Here is an 18,980-nt window from a genome sequence, read left to right as displayed (position 1 = left end):
AATGAACATTTTGGATTTATGAGGTTTCCTCCCGACAGCAGAGATATACAACGTTTCGGCCTCCTTCTCCTTGCTCAAAAAACCTTTCATTCAAGGCACTAAATGATACCATGTCTCGCTAGATTTGTTTTTGTTTTTGTGAATTGTAACCTCGGCTACATTGAAAATGAGGGCTTGCCTTCAACTGTATTTCCGAGAATAAATAAAGGTGATGATGATGAACCATTTGTCATTTTGGCACATTTGTTGGAGGTGCTTAACCACATATTTAGCAGTATTGGTCATTCCACGAATGCCCGATCCTTACAATCTATACCTTGTTGTACAGGTGACAACGATCAACGATTAAAATGATATAAATATATAATTCCAATTGGTATTATCAAAGTGGAGAAATAATGGACCAAAGTTACGTTTTCGAACTTTTATATTTAAATGGTATCTTTTGAGTTTTTATTACATAATACTTACTCTGATCTTTTTTAATCCTATACCTGACAAATAAACCAAAGTACGAAAAAAACTAAAACTAAACTAAAACTAAGCATTTTCACCAAAATCAAAACTATGTAGCAAACCCGCTCTAAAAACGAACTAAAACTAACTAATTTAGAAAATAAAATGTCAAAACTAACTAAAACTAAACTATAATGAAAAACCCAAAACTATTATAACCTTGCTCTGTACTGTACCTTTTTTTTAAGTCTTTGAAAATGACAGAGTTACCGTGTGGGGGTCCCCAGGGGGTCCCCGGAACAACCAGACCCCCAGGTCACAGGGACACAGGGACACACATACGGACACACATAGCTCCGTAATGGAGCGAAGGCACCGCTCAAAAATCACTGGAAGACACAAGGAGCCAGTGTAGTCTAGTTTAGACTGAAGTGATGTGTTCTCTCTATTTTGTTTTTGTTAGCAGTCTAGCAGCAAAGGTTTCTAAATAATCTTTAACCTTCAGGGAAGTCAGACAGCCAGCAGGCATAGACCCAGACAGCAAATAGTTTAAGCAGCAAATGGTCAGATTGACACTAAGCATGGGTCATCACCAAGGCGATAGACAAATGACACATCATTTGTGAAGATGGTGACACAAGAAATAATTATATTTTTCATACTTGCTCCAACTCATTTTATGGAGTCTGTGCCTTGTGCCGAAGCTCCATTCCTGAGCCAATAATGTGGAGAAAAGAATCTTTATGAATACAAATGCTTCATGGGGGGTGTAATTGATAGAAAATAAATATTTTTGGGGTGAACTACTCCTATAGGTGAAAGACCTATCCTCATTAGTCATAGCCTGTGTTAGTTAGCTCTCCTTGAAGATGCATGATTGAATGGTCCGATATCTTACTCAGTAAGAACTGAAAACGTCTTTGTACAGTAAGACTTACACATGGACTCCCGCACAATGTAGGCATTGTGCATTCAACCTTCAGCCATGCAATGTACACAGACACAAACAACCCCCTTGGATAATAACCAATGAACACACTCCTCTCTCCCACAGTCGAGACGATATTCTATTGTGGCTGAATAACTCCTTGTTGCCTCGCCTGATGAATGACTCAGCCCTTTTGAAAGAGACAGGAAGCACTTTACTGGGTACACTCAGACTTCGACAAGTCAGAGGCACACATGGTGAGATTGATTGTTTTAATAGATCTTTTTTGCTCTGTGTATAAACCCAGCGACCACAAACATGCGTTTATTTATTTCAAACATTATTCTTATACACATTGGCTGTGAATAAAAGCTCTCAGTCTGAATGCTCTGCATGCAGGCAATTACAGTATCAACTTGATGAGCTACAAAGACGTTTACACTTTTGAATTTCCTCCTTTTTGTGAGGCATACAGACTACCAATACTCCCACTTACTGAGTACTGACAAGTGACAACTGTTAGTGCTCAGAGTTTCTCACTACAGTATTACTGTGTCATATGGCCCTTGCTTCCTTGTCTTATCCTACTGAATATCCCATTTCTTTGCAGGCTCTGTTGGTTTTGACATGCTCTGTGACAATCCAGCAAAATGTACTTGGAGAAAGGGCTGGGCCGAGGTTCCAACTAAAAACACCCAAGATCCCATTCTGTCCAGCGCAGCTGATGATAATGGGTAAGGAAAGCAAAACAATGGTTTGAGTGAGGGGTTTTCTTTTTAACTCTGCACTCTTTAAATAACTTCTCTTAGTCATATCGTCTCTTTAAAAACTGTTATTCACTGTCATTAACTTGTTCCTACCTGGCGTCCTTATTGTGGGCATGTCATTCATTTGTCAGTCTCACAGTTTGAGAAGCACTGTGCTATACAACAACAACTCATGTTATTTTACGTATTTACATAACCTCCTCAGGGCATGGCGCTGGGGCAAGGCGAGGGTGTATGGGAGTGGAGGCCATGTCCTGCAGCTGAACAGGAGTCTGGAGCAGGCGGCAGCCTCCATACAACACATGCAGCAGTTCCACTGGCTAGACCACAGGTAGGGAGAGTACAAACAACAGGACTTGAACCCATTAAAACCGGAAAAGCATCTGTATCATTTTAGATTTTTGTGTTGGCTATTCACAATAGCAGATATACAAGCTCACAGCTTGCGTTTTTGGTCAAAACAAACCTTTAACAGCTTTTGTGCTAAAGACGTCTCCACACGTCTTCTCAATAAAGGTTGAGAATAAAAGAGTGCTAAGGATGTGTGGAGACATCTTTAGGTCCTTTTTAATGATATAAACGGGATCGCTGTAATCCATTTTTTGACAGAGCAGTTGCTAGGCAATGCCTTGTGCAGCACTCGGCGTCATGTTTCGCGCATACATGCAGCCGTTCACTTCCTTGTTTACGGGCTGACAAAGCTGTCTCTTATCTGCTCTGAATCTACGTCGCTGTCCATGGTTTTGATCAGAAAGAAATGTTCTGTCCTCATTTCTGACTTATCCAAGCATCTCGTTTTGAATATAAATGCTTCTATAGAGAGATGAGACTTGACAGTGCGAGGTAGTAATGAAATCCTCCCGGTTTTGGGGGGAAATGGAAGGCGGGGCTTTTCAGAGTAAAATCTGCCTCATCTGCAAATTTGCACTCTAGCGCCTTTATTCTGAAAACTTCCCCAGCAAAACAAGCTTTTAAACACAAGGCATGTGACCAGGGATAGGGGCCATGCTAAGCAAGCAGAACTTTAAATATTGATCAAAGTCCCAAACGTATGCATAGCAAGTAACTAATGCCATGAGGACTAAAGTGCATTGTTGTTTCTGTGACTATAAAATATAAGAGTCTATTGTGTGTGTGTGTGTGTGTGTGTGTGTGTGTGTGTGTGTGTGTGTGTGTGTGTGTGTGTGTGTGTGTGTGTGTGTGTGTGTGTGTGTGTGTGTGTGTGTGTGTGTGTGTGTGTGTGTGTGTGTGTGTGTGTGTGTGCGCGTGCGTAGGACACAAGCTGTGTTTGTGGAGTTCTCTCTCTACAACACCAACACAGACCTGCTGGCTGTCGTCTCCTTCCTGTTTGAGTTCCCTGTTTCTGAGCGCGCTCAGTCCAGTGTTGAACTCCTGGCCATCCACCTTTGGCCAATCACAGGCCTGGACCTGCAGCTCCTGCTCACGGTAACCCCTGTAGTAGTGTTTCTCAACGGGGGTGGTCGGGATGTGTGTGTGTGGCCCACACACACTCTATCTGTCTCTCTCTCTCTCTCTCTCTCATCCTGTCATTATCACATCCGTATCATGTCATTATGATGTCAGTTGCATTTCAGTTCAAACATACAGTAGTGGGTAATGTATGTTTTGTATAGTGAAGTAAAAGTTCAATATTCAGTTCAATCTAAGAGATTTACAGTAATGGAGTAGAAGTCAAATTGTTGAAAATTGAAAATACTCTAGTCAAGTAAAAATACCTCAAAATCGTACTTAAGTACAGTACTTGATGACATAGACTTATTTACGTATTACAGGCTAATGCCCATAGGCATTAGCCTGGTTAACCACTCCCTCCAGAGAGAATTTTGCTACATAACCATCATCACTGGCCAGGACCTCTCATAACTGAAGAGCGTGCAAGGGAACTGATTGAGTGTGAACCAGGGTGGTAGCACTGTACCACCCTGGTGGTAGCACTGTACCACCCTGGTGGTAGCACTGTACCACCCTGGTGGTAGCACTGTACCACCCTGGTGGTAGCACTGTACCACCCTGGTGGTAGCACTGTACCACCCTGGTGGTAGCACTACCACCCTGGTGGTAGCACTGTACCACCCTGGTGGTAGCACTGTACCACCCTGGTGGTAGCACTACCACCCTGGTGGTAGCGCTGTACCACCCTGGTGGTAGCACTGTACCACCCTGGTGGTAGCACTGTACCACCCTGGTGGTAGCACTGTACCACCCTGGTGGTAGCACTGTACCACCCTGGTGGTAGCACTGTACCACCCTGGTCATGTCAGTATCATACTGAGTATCATGTCAGTATCATGTCAGTATCATGTCAGTATCATGTCAGTATCATGGTCAGTATATGGTCAGTATCATGTCAGTATCATGTCAGTATCATGATCAGTATCATGTCAGTATCATGTCAGTATCATGGTCAGTATATGGTCAGTATCATGTCAGTATCATGTCAGTATCATGGTCAGTATATGGTCAGTATCATGTCAGTATCATGTCAGTATCATGGTCAGTATATGGTCAGTATCATGTCAGTATCATGTCAGTATCATGTCAGTTTCATGGTCAGTATATGGTCAGTATCATGGGCAATGTCATGTCATGTCATGAAAATTAAATAATAATAAAAAAACAAATGAAAAATGCTGAATTATAACAAGCTTCTGTCTCTGATAGATTGTCCTCCTAGCCCTGGTGATGTATTTCGTGGTACGAGGGCTGATGGGGCTGGCGAAGGAGGGCTATGTGTATCTGCTGTCCGCCTGGCGGTTCCTTGGCGTGTGCAACCTGGCTCTGGCTGCCTCAGTGTGCGGGCTGCATCTGAGCCGCTGTGTTGGTGCCATGCGCCAGTGGGCGCTGTACCGGCAGCACCCGCGGAGTGCGTTCACAGACTTCTACAGCGTGGCCAGGCAGAGTGAGACCTACACCGTCGCCTCAGCCCTGCTGCTCTTCGTCCTGGTGCTCAAGGTGAAGCCAGAGGGTTAAATGTTGTTGTAGAATTCATGGAAAAGTCTTAAACTAATACTAATAAACTAAATCCTCTAACTCTCTGCTTTCAGTTTCCCCCCCCTTTTTTATAGTTATTATGTATGTTAGTATGCGTTATATGATGTATGCAGGGCTTAAGTGGTTAACACAGCTATTTTGTTTCTCTTCTCTCTCCCACTCCACTCTGATCTATATCCCTCTCGTCAACTTCCAGGCATCGCACCAGTTGCGTTTTCTCCGAGAGTGGGCCGTGTTTGGCAGAGCTCTGAGACGATCCATTTGGGAGCTGCTGGGAATCGCTCTGGCATTACTGATTTTATTGCTGGCATACTCACACACAGGACACCTGGTATGTCTCTCTCTCTCTCTCTCTCTCTCTCTCTCTCTCTCTGGATTTCTTTCTGTGTCGCAACCAGGTATAACCAAGTATAAATCAGGCATAACTCATACAATATGTACACCCACACGTTCAATACAGTCCGCATCTACCCATAGACGCAAAGTAACTAACAATGGTGCCCATAAGCCATAGCCTTGAGATGAAAACCTGTGTCTTGCCTTTCAACAGTACATCTCTTTACTTATACTGTAGCACAATGGTTCTCCAACATTTTTGACACAGGGCAGCCCTGTAAATAATGTTTTCATCAATGGCACCCCAATTACTGTACTGTATGTAGTTTTTCATGGTTTTCGACGATGAAAATAAATGATACAAATCATGAAAAACAACATACTGTAGTATGTCGTTATTCATGGTTTTCGACAATAACAAATGATCTTTTCTTTATCGTCCAAAACCATGAAATAAGAATTATGACGTTTTTCATGATTTTAATGATTTATTTTTATCATCAAAAAACATAAAAACTTAATATATTACCTGTACATTATTACTTTAACGGCACCTTACATTTATGTAATTTTATGGTATGTAAATATGTAAAATGTCTATGATCTTACATATATTTCATGTATTCCAAATACACAGCCATAGATCGGTCCTATCCGTGCACGGACATTCTCTCCGGCGAGGGGCCCGGAATGAGTGCAGGACTGAACAAAACTTTAGGAAGCACAAATGTATGGAACACACAAAATAGGTTGTGTGATCAATTACCCAACACCAATCGCAACATACCTGTCAATTGTGTGCGCCATATGTTTGTGCTTCCCAAACATCGACTTCCCAAAGGAAGTTTTTATATTTTCAGTCTAGCTTTTCCTCATGTAAAAGTGGCGATATTTTACATAACATATGTTTTCTGCCAGAAGTTTCACATGGATATGAAACTAGAGGACAATATCAGACTCAAAGTCTAATTACTGGGTGAGTATACACACAGTGCTACAAGTTTACATGACTCAAAGTCTAATTACTGGGTGAGTATACACACAGTGCTACAAGTTTACATGACTCAAAGTCTAATTACTGGGTGAGTATACACACAGTGCTACAAGTTTACATGACTCAAAGTCTAATTACTGGGTGAGTATACACACAGTGCTACAAGTTTACATGACTCAAAGTCTAATTACTGGGTGAGTATACACACAGTGTATAAGTCTAATTACTGGGTGAGTATACACACAGTGTATAAGTCTAATTACTGGGTGAGTATACACACAGTGTATAAGTCTAATTACTGGGTGAGTATACACACAGTGTATAAGTCTAATTACTGGGTGAGTATACACACAGTGCTACAAGTTTACATGCTGACGTGGTCAGCATGTAAACTGCTAACTGCTCTGATAGGACTGATATATGGTTGTGTATTTGGTATTTGGAATACATGAAATGTATGTAAGATTACAGACATTCTAAGGCTATTAACAATATTGGAAAGGTGATGCTTATGAAAGCCAGACAATATTGTTGGCTGGTATGAGCGTCACAGAAAAAGCGAAACCAAGAGTCACTTGTCCAACGGACAAGTAAAATTTTAATGCACTTGTCCGGGAAGATTTAATACTTGTCCCGGACAAGCAGACAAGCCTTAATGTCAAGCCCCGAGTAGTAGTAGAAGTACCGTCATTTCCAGACTATAAAGCTGCACCAGCTACATTTAGGGAAAAAAACAAAAACAAATGGGAAAAAAACAAAAATAAATGTGTACATATTACATATATATGTACATATATTTTTTCTTCCTTCTCATATCCTTATTTATTTATTTATTTAAATGACTACTGCTCAGCCCATATCTACTGTTACTACTGTACTACTGTAATTAATGTATCCTCCTCCTTACTGACATGTTTGCACTATTGGTGAGATGCGAAAATACCTTTCACTGTGCTGTACTTGTACTGTACATTGACAATAAATTGAATCTCATCTCATCATCTCATATACAAGCCGCACTGGACTATAAGCCGCAGGTGGCCATAGATATAGATTTAGAAGGTCCCCTAGTGGCCATTAGCTGTAAAAACCCATAGTTGTATAGGCTGCAGGGTTCAAAGCATGAGAAAAAAGTAGCTGCTTATAGTCCGGAAATTACGGGTAGTAGTAGTAGTAGTAGTATTGCATTGCATTGCATTGCAGCCTTGTCAATTATTTAGCCTCATCCTGTACGTCCACTTACCACTAGTTGGCAGCAGCTAATAATCACTGCAGGTACTTGACCTGTCATGTCATGTTGACATGTGTTGTTTGTTTGTAATTGTTTCCACTTCCCGGTGGTGCACTCACTGCACTAGCAGCGCTGAGAGTTGTAATTGCATCATTGTATAGCCTATATGCTGCCTCCCACTTACCTTACAGTAATTTCAAGACAAAGTAAAATAATTGTTTAATCAAGCTGCTTTTTGTGTATTTTTCTACTTGGCTGTGCTGTATGCTGTGCATGCTTTGAAGTCCGATAATACACACTGACACAAAATAATAATAATTATTATTATTACCATTATTATTATTATCATTATTATTAAAATTAAAATGATGACGTCATGAACGGGGCCTCCCGATCCTTAAGGCCGCCCCTGATTATCAGTATATCCTGCGACCTGGACTTGCATCACGGCACTGACTTTACCCTGCTGTAGTATCTTCAGAGACCAGGCTGAAAGCGGGAAGCTCCTGGCTAGCAGAACCCAAACTAATTCAAACTCAAAATAATCTTTACGCCAACAAACATTGCAACAAACACAAACATCGAATGTTGACAAACTATGCTAATGTTTAACAGTGTTCAGAATATCCTGTGGGCCTTAAAAACCCCACATTTCTCCTTGCATCAGTCTCTCTCTCCCTCCCTGCATGCTTTCCATTAGTATATCTTCTACAGTACATAATAAGTATATGCGAGTGCTGCCAGACAGCCACACATGCTTACAGATCACGGGGGCTGTTGACTTTTAGAGCCATTTACCTTCACTTTAGCCTTGTAACAGTACATTCATGAATATCAAATCTAGCATCTATCCAAAAGCTGTCGAGAAAAGGCTCATTTCTATACATTATGCACTCTGTTGCTTTCCCCAATGCATTGATAATGTCTTTCAACCTTTCTCCCTGACCCAGTTGAGATGAAATGGGCTTTGTGCAAGCTCCATCATTTTGTTGTTTACAAGAAACTAAAGAAATGGGGAGAGAGTGTAAGAAGAAGAAAAAACAACAACAAACAAAATGTCACAGGAAATAGCATAGCACATGCAGTGGCATTTAGATATATTTACAACATGTACTTATTTCAGAATCATTATTGGACTACAGATCATTAAATATACTTTGACTATTCGAAAATAGCCGATCTATAACCTCACACTGCGGTGATCGTTTTAATTATTAATCATCTAAATCTGCAAACTAGTTACAAAAGCTGTCAAATAATCGGGTAAAATTTATGTAAAATGTTTGCCATTGAAATGTAGTGGAGTAGAAACAAACTATTATTAAAATAAACCTACCTAAAAATGGTACCCATAACCCATGTACTTGAAGTAAATGTACGCTGCACATAACTAATGTGATTATCCGCCCCGTCTTTCTCATTCTCTAGCTCTTCCACTCATTGCTTGACGGCTACAGCAGTGTAAGCTCCGCATGTCTCTCCCTGCTGGGCGCCAGTGGGCGTGGTTTGCTGTCTTGGCAGCCCGGTCAGACATCCACAGGTCCCTCCTCTAGCTCCGCCTGCTCGTTGGCCTTCCACGTGAGCTTCGCCGCGCTCCGGCTGGTGTTGCTGTGGCTGGTCTCCTCAGTGCTCCTGCGGAACTACCGGCGGGCGAGAGCCGAGTTGTACCGCCCGGCGCTAGACCTGCAGGACTATGAGATGGTGGAGCTGTTCCTCCGACGACTCAAGATGTGGATGGGCCTCAGCAGGGCCAAGGAGGTACAGCAGCGCTTCTCACACTTTTACATTTCAAGGATGTCAAGTCTTTTTTTCTGTCAAATATGTTTCATTGAAACACTTCAGCTCAGAATGACCATTAACCATTTATTGCAAAGCTATTGCATTTAGTATGGCGGTGTGGCTCTGTTCATGTGATATCATATCATCTGATATCATATCACATTTGATATCTCAGATTATCTGTGCACCGAGACACATCTCTGATATCAACAAAAAAAACCAGAGCAGAGCATAACAACACTTGAGTGGCATCGTGACGTAGTGTGCCGTCCACTCTTCCGGCGTACCAGTAGTAAATTATTCCGCCCTCCCGTCAACACACATGGCTCCAACGAACTGCAGCAGCCAATGAGGCATCTATTTTTTTAATATCTATGCTCTGAGCCTCCTGCTCTTGAAGTGCGCTCAGTGGAGTGATACACTGACACCACGGCGCGTAAACAGCGCCTCAAACTGTGACTCCGCCCACAAACGGGGGAAGTTGTGATTTTCGCTCGTTCACTGCAATGCAATTTGCGGCATTTTCAAAACAATATTGAGCAGAGTAGCGATTATCAAACGTATTTGCAATGCCATACATGCAGATTGAAAGATCTGTTGCCCGTGGACAAGGCACGCTACCTCCGCAAGTTAGATAGCATCGGCATAGATGTTTGTCCGTATGTGATTAAGGATTGGACCAAGTTGCATTGGCAGCCATAGAAAATTCCGGGGTAAATTCTTACCCCGGATGTGACGTTTTTGGGCGTTCCTGTCTAGCGTGGTGTCAGTGTATGGGCTGGAAATTTGAACGCTGACATCTAACAACAGAGACACAGAGTCAGCAAGCATGGGCGGCTGTGGCTCAGGAGGTAGAGCAGGTCGTCCAATGATCCATGGGTCGGCGGTTCGAATCCCGGCTCCTCCTGTCTACATGTCGAAGTGTCCTTGGGCAAGACACTGAACCCCAAATTGCTCCCGATGTGCTGGTTGGTACCTTGCATGGCTTCCGCTGCAATCGGTGTATGAATGTGTGTGTGAATGGGTGAATGTAATGCACAATCTATGTAAAGCGCCTTGGATAAAGGCGCTATATAAATGCACCATTTACCATTTACCATGAAGACTGGCTAGTGACTGCTTAAAGGTGTAGTGAAATTAAAAATACGTTTTTTCACACTTTTAGACCATCTCCGTGGTCATCATATGAGCATACCTAACAATGGATGCCAAAAAAATGGGAAAATTCTCATTTTTGTGTGTTTTATATCAAAAGTCCATAAAAATATTTTTTTTATTACTTCCTGAAAACGAAAACGTGCTGCGTGATGACGTGTCGAGGCCAACATCGATAAAAGCCAATACAAATGAAGCTCACCCGTATCCTCTCCATATGTGCGCATCCGTGCAGCACAGCTGCTATTGATTACAGAAATCCTCCGTTTTTATTCCCATTCCAGATAACATCCAGACAGTGTATTACTCGGTTTCAACTTAATCATCACGCTAAAATATGTATCTGAAAACATTATAGGGTAGAAATAAGCCACATAACAGTAAACTGGTACAGTTGGCCGTCTATTTGATTTGTAAACATACACACACCACGCTGCTGCGTATAGCATAGCAACAGTCCCTAGCTACCGTCCCATCGCCTGAAGGGATGCGACGCTCTGATTGGTTCAGAAACTTCAGACCGGTGTTTCAACTTGAAACCGTTTGAAACTTCATAATAAAATGTCCACCATTTCCGTTTCATTACACCTTTAAAAAGAACACCTGATTGAATGTGGGCGTGAGTGACTTAGCTGGCAGCGAATGAGAGTGAGGGGAGTTGACATGGAGAGAGACAGCTGATTTAAAGAAACAGAATGAATTGCTGATAGAGAATGAAGGGGGGGATTATATATTAAACCTTCTGCCTTCCGTGTCTCAATGAACTATCGCTGCACTGGATTTGTATTAAGAGCAAAGGGTTATACAGGTTGCATGTTCTCCCCGTGTCCCCTCGGGTAAGTACAGTACCCTCACAAAATACATACAGTAATCCTGGTCTCTATAGTGCCTCCCCCTGGTCAACCGGGGAGACTGATGGAGGGGAAAGGAACTGGTTGGAACAGGGGCACCGGAGGGTGGGTTCACTAAATTGAGGGATGACTGGTCTATTTATTTACCCCGACCGGCACTGGTGGTCTAGCACTGTTCCCATTTTGTTGTGCAATCGGCGTTGTGTATTGGCTGCATGTTTGCCTCTCGCCGCAATGACCATTTTGACTATATGTGCAGTAACTGCAGTCTCAACTCGATCAAGGTGTCAGACAAGCTAATACACAACAAATCATCGTTTGCTTTGTATGCTGGCTGTAGACTGTGTGGAAGCAGCGGATGCCCGCGGGGCTCGGGCTTATATGATAGACTGGCTGACCAGGGATCAGATTACTTCAGCAATATATGGGGAACAAAGTTATTTGAGAGCTGAGAGGAGAACACACGCACAACACGCATCAAACCTCCGTGGAACCAATGGTGTGATCATGGATTACTTGTTATTCATTGAGGTGAAAACATGCAAATTAATGTCATTCCATTAAATAAAAGCGGGTGCTTTTTTTTCCGACTCAGATCACAGAACCAATTTCAGGGGTCCATTATAGTTTGCATCCGTTATTTTCAACCCGTGAAGAGCTCTATGTGTATATTATCTAATGTGTCTAATTATTTATTCTACACATTGGATTGGAAATTGGAAAAAAATGTCCCCACACATTTTACGTCCTGACGATGGCGCCCCTGGTTTGGAATAACGTGTTCCTTTCACACGCTATGTCCTACCGGGGAAAATCCCCCCTGTCAGGTGATAAGAAGCGGCTTGGACTCCTCATGGATTGAAGGAAGCTTGAGCTCAGTTCAGGGCTCTCCCCAGGCTGGCAGAGGGAGAGTTGCGCGAACTTGCGCCCAGGAATATAGCTTAGGCAATTGGAACAGGGTAAAAAATGGGCTACAACGTTCAAAAATATAAAAACAAATATCACATTTTGCTCAAATTTCTTGGAAATAGCTGATCTACAAGTTCACAACGCGTTTCATCGTGATGCATTGTGAGCTTATAGATAAGCTATTTTCAAATAGCCAATGTGTGTACAATATATAGGGTTAAAATTAGGCATGCACCGATATGGAAATTCTTAGCCGATACGATAAGATGTTTAAAATAACAATTTTGACGATAGCAGATACTGATATGTTCATTTAGTTTTTCCATCCATCCATCCATCCATCTTCAACCGGTTATCCGTAAACGGGTCACAGGGGCAACAACTCCACCAGAGCTCCAGACTTCCCTCTCCAGAGCAACATTAGTGACTTCCTCCTGGGGACTTTCTCATTTCTTTAATTTTTTAATGATCAACACTTTATTTGAGTTTTACCTTTAGCAGAACAGATACAAATGACACACACACACACACACACAGAATACAAATGTACATGCACATTATATATGAGAGCACACAGATATAAAAATATAATGCATCATCATCTACTGTATCATTATGTACAGCACATATATATATATATATATAGGTGCGGGGAGATGTTTTAGTGGCGATGGATCACCCAGAGGCTTCTCCTTTCTGAAGCATAAAAGAGACACATCATCTCATTGCACCTAAAATCTCATGTAGGCCGAAAGGTTGAGGTATTGTCTGTCTCCAGTATAGTTTGTGAGCTTATGAATACGGTGTGCGGATACTTTTCCCTACTACATGCTTCTCCTTTCTCTCTGCCCTTGGTTTCGTTTCTCTCTACACTCTCATATCTAAAGGAACTTGAAAAGATGAAAGTGATGAAAGGCGAGGACAGAATGATTTGGAATGACCCAGAAAACATCATCTCTTTTTTTGTTCTCCCTCTCTTTTCTTTCTGTCTGTCTTCTCAGTTTCGCCATAAAGTGCGCTTCGAGGGCATGGAGCTGCCTCCCTCCCGCTCCTCCTCCACCAGCGACTGCAAGTCCCTCTGCCTCCCCCCGCTGGACGGCCCTGAGTCGCCTCCCACCCCAGACAGCGTGGACGCCGGCTCCGAGGCCTCATGGCGTCCAGCCTCTTCCAGCCCCTGCAGCCTGACTGAAGCCCCGGGGATGGGCCTGGGCCTGGGCCTGGGCCTCGGGCTCGGGCTGAGTCCGGGTGTGATGGTGGGAGGAGCCACCTGGAGGGAGAGGGCGGAGACGGAAGCCTCCCTGCGGAGGCTCCTCCCCACCCTGGACGCCTTGCTGCAGCAGCTGGACCGGGTCACCATGGCGACGGAGGACCTGTACCACACAGAGTGCCGTCTAGAGCGTGTGCAGAGGAAACGCAGGGAGCGAGGGTGGGCCAGAGGTGGGGAGAGAGGCAGGAGCGGAGAGAGACGAGGAGGAAAGGAGGGACAGGGAGATGACAAGGACTCTGCTGGACAGAGAGAACGGAAGGCGGGTAAAGAAAAAGACAAAGGGGGACGTAAGAAAGAAAGAAGTGGAGAGGCAAAGGATTGTGGGAACACTGTAGCCAACCCCAGACAGACTCCGGTAGCCACGAACCCAGCTTTTTCCAAACCCAGACCTTCCTCCGCCCACGCCGCCACCCTCACCCCGGCTCCTCTCTCGGCCTCCAAAACGCAGACTGCCACAGCTCCTCCCACCCCTGTCTCGTCGCTCAAACCCACCCCTGCGCCTACTGCAGCCACCACACCTTCTAAAACCATCCCTGCCCTCTTCTTAGCACCCAAAATAAGCCCTGCCACTCCGTCTATGCTCAGCTCTGTGCGCACAGCCACAGCTGCATCTGCACCGACCTCTCCGTCAGTGCCATCAACCCCTGCACCCACGCCAGTCGCCCCCGCCGCCCACCTGCTCGGAGCTCGGGAGTGGGACCCCCCCACTGAGAGAGAGACACCCTGCCCCCCCTCCAGCCTGTTCAACCACCCAGCTCACACCACCACCATTCCCACACGCAAGCGCAAACGCAAGCCGCCACCGCTCAAGAACAAGGTGCATCCCAACCCAAACAGGCATGTCTCTGGGCACCCCAAACCCTGATGAATCCCCTCACAGCATGCCCGGACAGAGACGAATTAATGGCTCACATAGAAAGAAAACATAAGGATTCTAGAGTGAACACTGGGTTGAGATGAGAGACAGCAGGCTTTGTCTCCAGATGCCCATCTCTAAATCTAGGGAATAGATGGAATGTATATACTGGGGACCTACTTCAGAGAGTCTATGAGACAAATCAAATCTATGGAAATAGAGGTAATAGGTCATATTTTAAGCAATTATCCATTACCCCATGTTTCCAAAAGCCTTTGACTGTGTTAGTTAGCATGGAAAACAAGGTGCTGGTCACCAGTTGGTAACTGAAATGGTTCAGAGAACTGCACGTCATCATTTACCACTATAAACATCCACTATGTTTTACCGTCCTTTACGTCTCTGGACCCAAGCAGACCCCGTCCCCGTCCCCGTCCCCACATGACCCTGGAGGTCACAAGGGGGCCTTTGACAAGAGCACAGAGCTGTGCTCACCTGAGGAACTGTGTTTAGCTGTAGGACTGAACTGAAAACAGTGAGACTGAAGACGATGCATAAGAGGTTTTGCCTTTTTGTATCTCATTTGTTTTGTCTCTTGTATTGTGTTGATTGTTATTATGTTGTCTATGTATTATTGCAAGAATAAGGAAGCTATATTGTTTTTTTAGGTTACCATGGGTTACTTGTGGCCTGTCTGAAAACAGTCTCCTCTGGGAGTTTTAATGGTCTCGAATCGACAGGCACACGCACAATGCTGCATTAACAACCAAACACAGGACTAGGTACAGCTATCGAAGCGCGTGATCTCTCACACTCTCTCTCACACACACACACACACACACACACACACACACACACACACACACACACACAAAAGTGGCTATAGCAAACTGGTGCGCCTCAGGATCCCAGTAGCCAGTTGTTCAGGGCTCAGAACGGTTGTCTTCCATTGACCAGGATGTAGTGATGGAGTAAAGCAGAGGTAATAAGTGAGAAAGAGATGAGAAAGTGAAGTAGCATGTTGTAGTAGTTCAAAGTAAGAAGAGTAGAAAGTAGTAGAAAGATGAGAAGACAAGGGAGGAAGTTGTGCCTGTCAAACATGGATTTGTCTGAGGAGACCTCTCTCCCATCATAAAGCTACGCTCCCATACATTTTAATCCTTCAGGAAACAAAATGATCTTGATTATCTTTGCAACATGTTTTGTTGTTATTGTTGTTGTATTGTATTCAGTATGGTTCTAATTTAAAAGCACTTTTGTTCTGAAGTAGATGTGTTTTTTTTTATAAGGGAGGGAGTTTGTGTCTTCTAAAAGTAATAAGCTTGGTGTGAAAACCAAATAGATAAAGCTTCACTCATACTGTATTGTAACCGTAAAGCATTGCCAAAGCTTCTGCATCATTTATGCACCAAGAGTTTATACCGTACCAAGTAATTCATTTTTGTACCTAGCACTTTATTTCCTAGTGGAGCTGATAATCCAATGCCATAATTATGTAACAATGTGTTGTTTTCTATTACCTGTCTAAATGGCTACATTACAGGACTATCCTAATGAGCATTATCAAGATATTGAAGTCGCTAACAGTTGTTTTGAAATGTGTTGTGTTTGTGATTCTCATGCCTGTAATACCAAGACACATACTTCCTGTGTCCAGTGGGCACATCTCAGGGACCCAATACTTTTCCCCATAACTAGAAGGCAATAGAGGGAAGCTTATCCCCAACACAACTGGGGAGCAAAATAGGGCTGATAAGGTTTTCAGTCTGGTTACTGTTACCATACATACGTCGTACGCACTACGTAAAACGCAGTAGGCCTATGATATTTTCAAGCCTACTATTTAGGATCTACTAAGTAGGGTTTCACTTAATTCGGACATACAAAAAAATAATTTGGCATACTAAATAGTATGTCAGTATGTGCTTTCGGACAGGTGAATCACAAGCATACTGTGTATTTATGTAGTACGTTAGTGGTTTCGGACCTCTTGGATACGTTGTTTGGGTGTCCCATGACATCCCATGATAACATTGATCCCTCCAGCCAAAAAGCAGGTAGCCACTCTAGGTGTGTACTTTCTGTTAATAAAATGAGACCATTGCTGCGGTTACTGACGTACAGTTGATATTTGTATTGTTTGCTGCATGCCAAAGCCTAGAGTATAGGTTCTATTTTTTTCCCTTAAGTACACCCCTTTCCTCCAAGTCCTCTTAATGTCATGTTTTACACTAAACAATGCATTTCAATAGTTCATAAAAAAATGACAAATTTAATCAGTGTGTAAATATATGTATATATTGGTGCTTCTCGGTGTATATATTCTTCAGTTTCATTATCAGTATTGTTAATGTGCTGCGCTGGCATATATATAGGTCCAAGCACTGGTGTTTCATATTGCTAGCCTCAATGAAGCGCTACATCCCAAAAAGCATATCTATTTTATAAATATGCCTGGGGGAAAAAAGGTCCTCATTAGCCACAGGTTTAAAGAGAACATTGGGATACGAGCTGGTTCCTACACTGGTGCCTCATTAACCCTTTCCCCCTCTGTTCAACAGCGTAGTGCCAAAGCCCAGCTGCATGTTCTGTAGTTTGTCGATTTGTGTTGTATTGTGTACATTGTTATGAATCTTTGCTAAAAATCAAATATTTTGAAAGCGCTTTTTTGTCTTCATTGTTTTTGTACCATATGGCATTTTACAGTATGTATTCCTTGTATTTTGCAGTCGTAGCACTTCCCATGCTTTTGCACTTGACAAAGTCAAATAAAGAGTTTGACAGCTAAAGTCTACCACTATGGTGTTGGTGTCAGACCAGAGACCACAGTGTTTTTCCTTTTGCACTTGCATACATTTGGACATCAACCAGTACACAGGACGAAGACCTACATCACTATAACATTACACATTTTCCATAGGCTCCTTTTATTCCACACACACACACGCACATATTTACAGTACACACAAACACACACTGCCTTCAAATGTAGTGTTCCCTACAGTTTTACTCATGTCATGTTGTTGCACAGCCAAGATATCTGAGACCTAAAAAGTGCAAAGCATTAGCGTTTTCAAAAGATTTTGTTTTCTTCTTGAAAAATATACCATACTAAGCAGAGCCTTAAACATGATGTCCCACACACCGAATGCCCGCAGGACAATATGTGGATATTATGATCTTATCCAAGGGGTGTGCGTGTGTGTGTGTGTGTGTGTGTGTGTGTGTGTGTGTGTGTGTGTGTGTTTGAGAGAGTCTGAAGCAGTACATCTAGGGAGAAAAAGATGTATCCCTGTTGAGTGTTGACTCAAACAAAGTCTGTGAAGTCGTCCACAGTGGAGACAAGCCTCTTTCTCTGACCAGACCCCTCTGCGTTGGAGGAGCTGCTCTGCTGGTATGAGGACTTGTTCTGCTGAGAGTGTCCTTGGGTCAGCGAGATGCCCGGCGTGGGACGGGACTGGATGTCTTCCTGGGCCTGAGCCAGGGAGGGGGCACACACAGAACAAAGACTAATTAGAAATACATTATATATATAATGTAAAAGGATGGATAGAAGGGAAAAAATGTGTGTATGAGAGAGAGAGAGATAGTGAGTGCACATACCCGAGTCCTGATCCTCTTTATGTGTCGTAACCTGGCAAGCCACTTGGAGGCATACGCATCAGAGGGGTTGGCTCTGTACTGGTGGACTAAAGAAGCCATCTGGAGGGAGGGAGAGAGAGTAGTGTGCTTCTGAGTGTATATAAATGATTAAGTTTGAGAGATAAAGATGGCCTCTTACATTTGCAATCGCAACAACAAATGCAGTTCCACTTACATTTGCATGCAGAGCCATCTGTCTGACCAACAGGGGCAGATTGCGGTCTGAAACAATTTTGGCCACAGACGTGTCGACCAACCCCTCCAAATCTGAGAAAGAGGGCGAGATAAGAAATGAAAAAGCCAGATCTAAGCAAGTTCTCCCAGCATGTGCATTAGAGGACCCTCCGAATTATCCAGAATGTCACAGCACGTTGGTCTTCAACCAGTCAACATTATTCACATTCACTCCAAGAGCGTAGCACTTGACCTCGTCTCGACAACTACCTTGCAGTTTGTAATTTAGATAGCATGTTATTTAGACTGATGGTAGGTTAATTTGTTTACCTGGCATCCTATAGTTTCAATATACATTTACGTCATGCTATACCCCTTCCAAGATCCATAAACTTCTTTGCCTTTTTACAATTTTGAAAACATTTTAAAATTGTTCAACTAGCCTACTAACTAATTTACATCGACACGTTGTGAGCTTGTAGATTTTAACTTTTCAAAATAGTTAAAAATATTGTACATTTACATTGAAGCTCCCTGCACAGTGGTGTGGCCATTCAGCCTAATGGGACATGCCAAACAACCCTGATTTGCACAGGCACTGTTGCAGTTCGTCCACTGTATTT

At 43.2% G+C, this 18,980-nt stretch overlaps 2 protein-coding genes across 4 annotated transcripts in view; one reads left to right on the top strand and one right to left on the bottom strand.

Moving 5' to 3' along the window:
- Positions 1–17,328, top strand: part of pkd1a (polycystic kidney disease 1a) — a 127,828-nt gene extending 110,500 nt beyond the window's left edge. The window contains exons 49-56 of the mRNA XM_079499381.1: positions 1,511–1,641; positions 1,995–2,118; positions 2,357–2,482; positions 3,426–3,597; positions 4,834–5,124; positions 5,360–5,494; positions 9,153–9,482; positions 13,420–17,328. Of these exons, the coding sequence (XP_079355507.1) occupies positions 1,511–1,641; positions 1,995–2,118; positions 2,357–2,482; positions 3,426–3,597; positions 4,834–5,124; positions 5,360–5,494; positions 9,153–9,482; positions 13,420–14,550 (2,440 nt within the window). The 3' untranslated portion in view covers positions 14,551–17,328. The remainder of the gene's footprint in view (positions 1–1,510; positions 1,642–1,994; positions 2,119–2,356; positions 2,483–3,425; positions 3,598–4,833; positions 5,125–5,359; positions 5,495–9,152; positions 9,483–13,419) is intronic.
- Positions 17,329–17,451: 123 nt separating this feature from the next.
- The window catches only part of tsc2 (TSC complex subunit 2), a 38,802-nt gene continuing 37,273 nt past the window's right edge, over positions 17,452–18,980 (bottom strand). For all 3 annotated transcript variants that reach the window (XM_079499382.1, XM_079499384.1, XM_079499383.1), the window contains 3 exons: positions 18,359–18,450; positions 18,145–18,243; positions 17,452–18,016 (listed from right to left, as the gene is read on the bottom strand). In XM_079499382.1, coding sequence (XP_079355508.1) covers positions 17,849–18,016; positions 18,145–18,243; positions 18,359–18,450 — 359 coding nt within the window. In that variant the 3' untranslated portion in view covers positions 17,452–17,848. The remainder of the gene's footprint in view (positions 18,017–18,144; positions 18,244–18,358; positions 18,451–18,980) is intronic.

This window comes from Electrona antarctica (genome assembly GCF_951216825.1).
Source record: "Electrona antarctica genome assembly, chromosome: 4".
NCBI classification, from domain to species: domain Eukaryota; kingdom Metazoa; phylum Chordata; class Actinopteri; order Myctophiformes; family Myctophidae; genus Electrona; species Electrona antarctica.
Note: the sequence above shows the minus strand (reverse complement) of the source record. Positions and strands in the feature narration are given on the sequence as shown.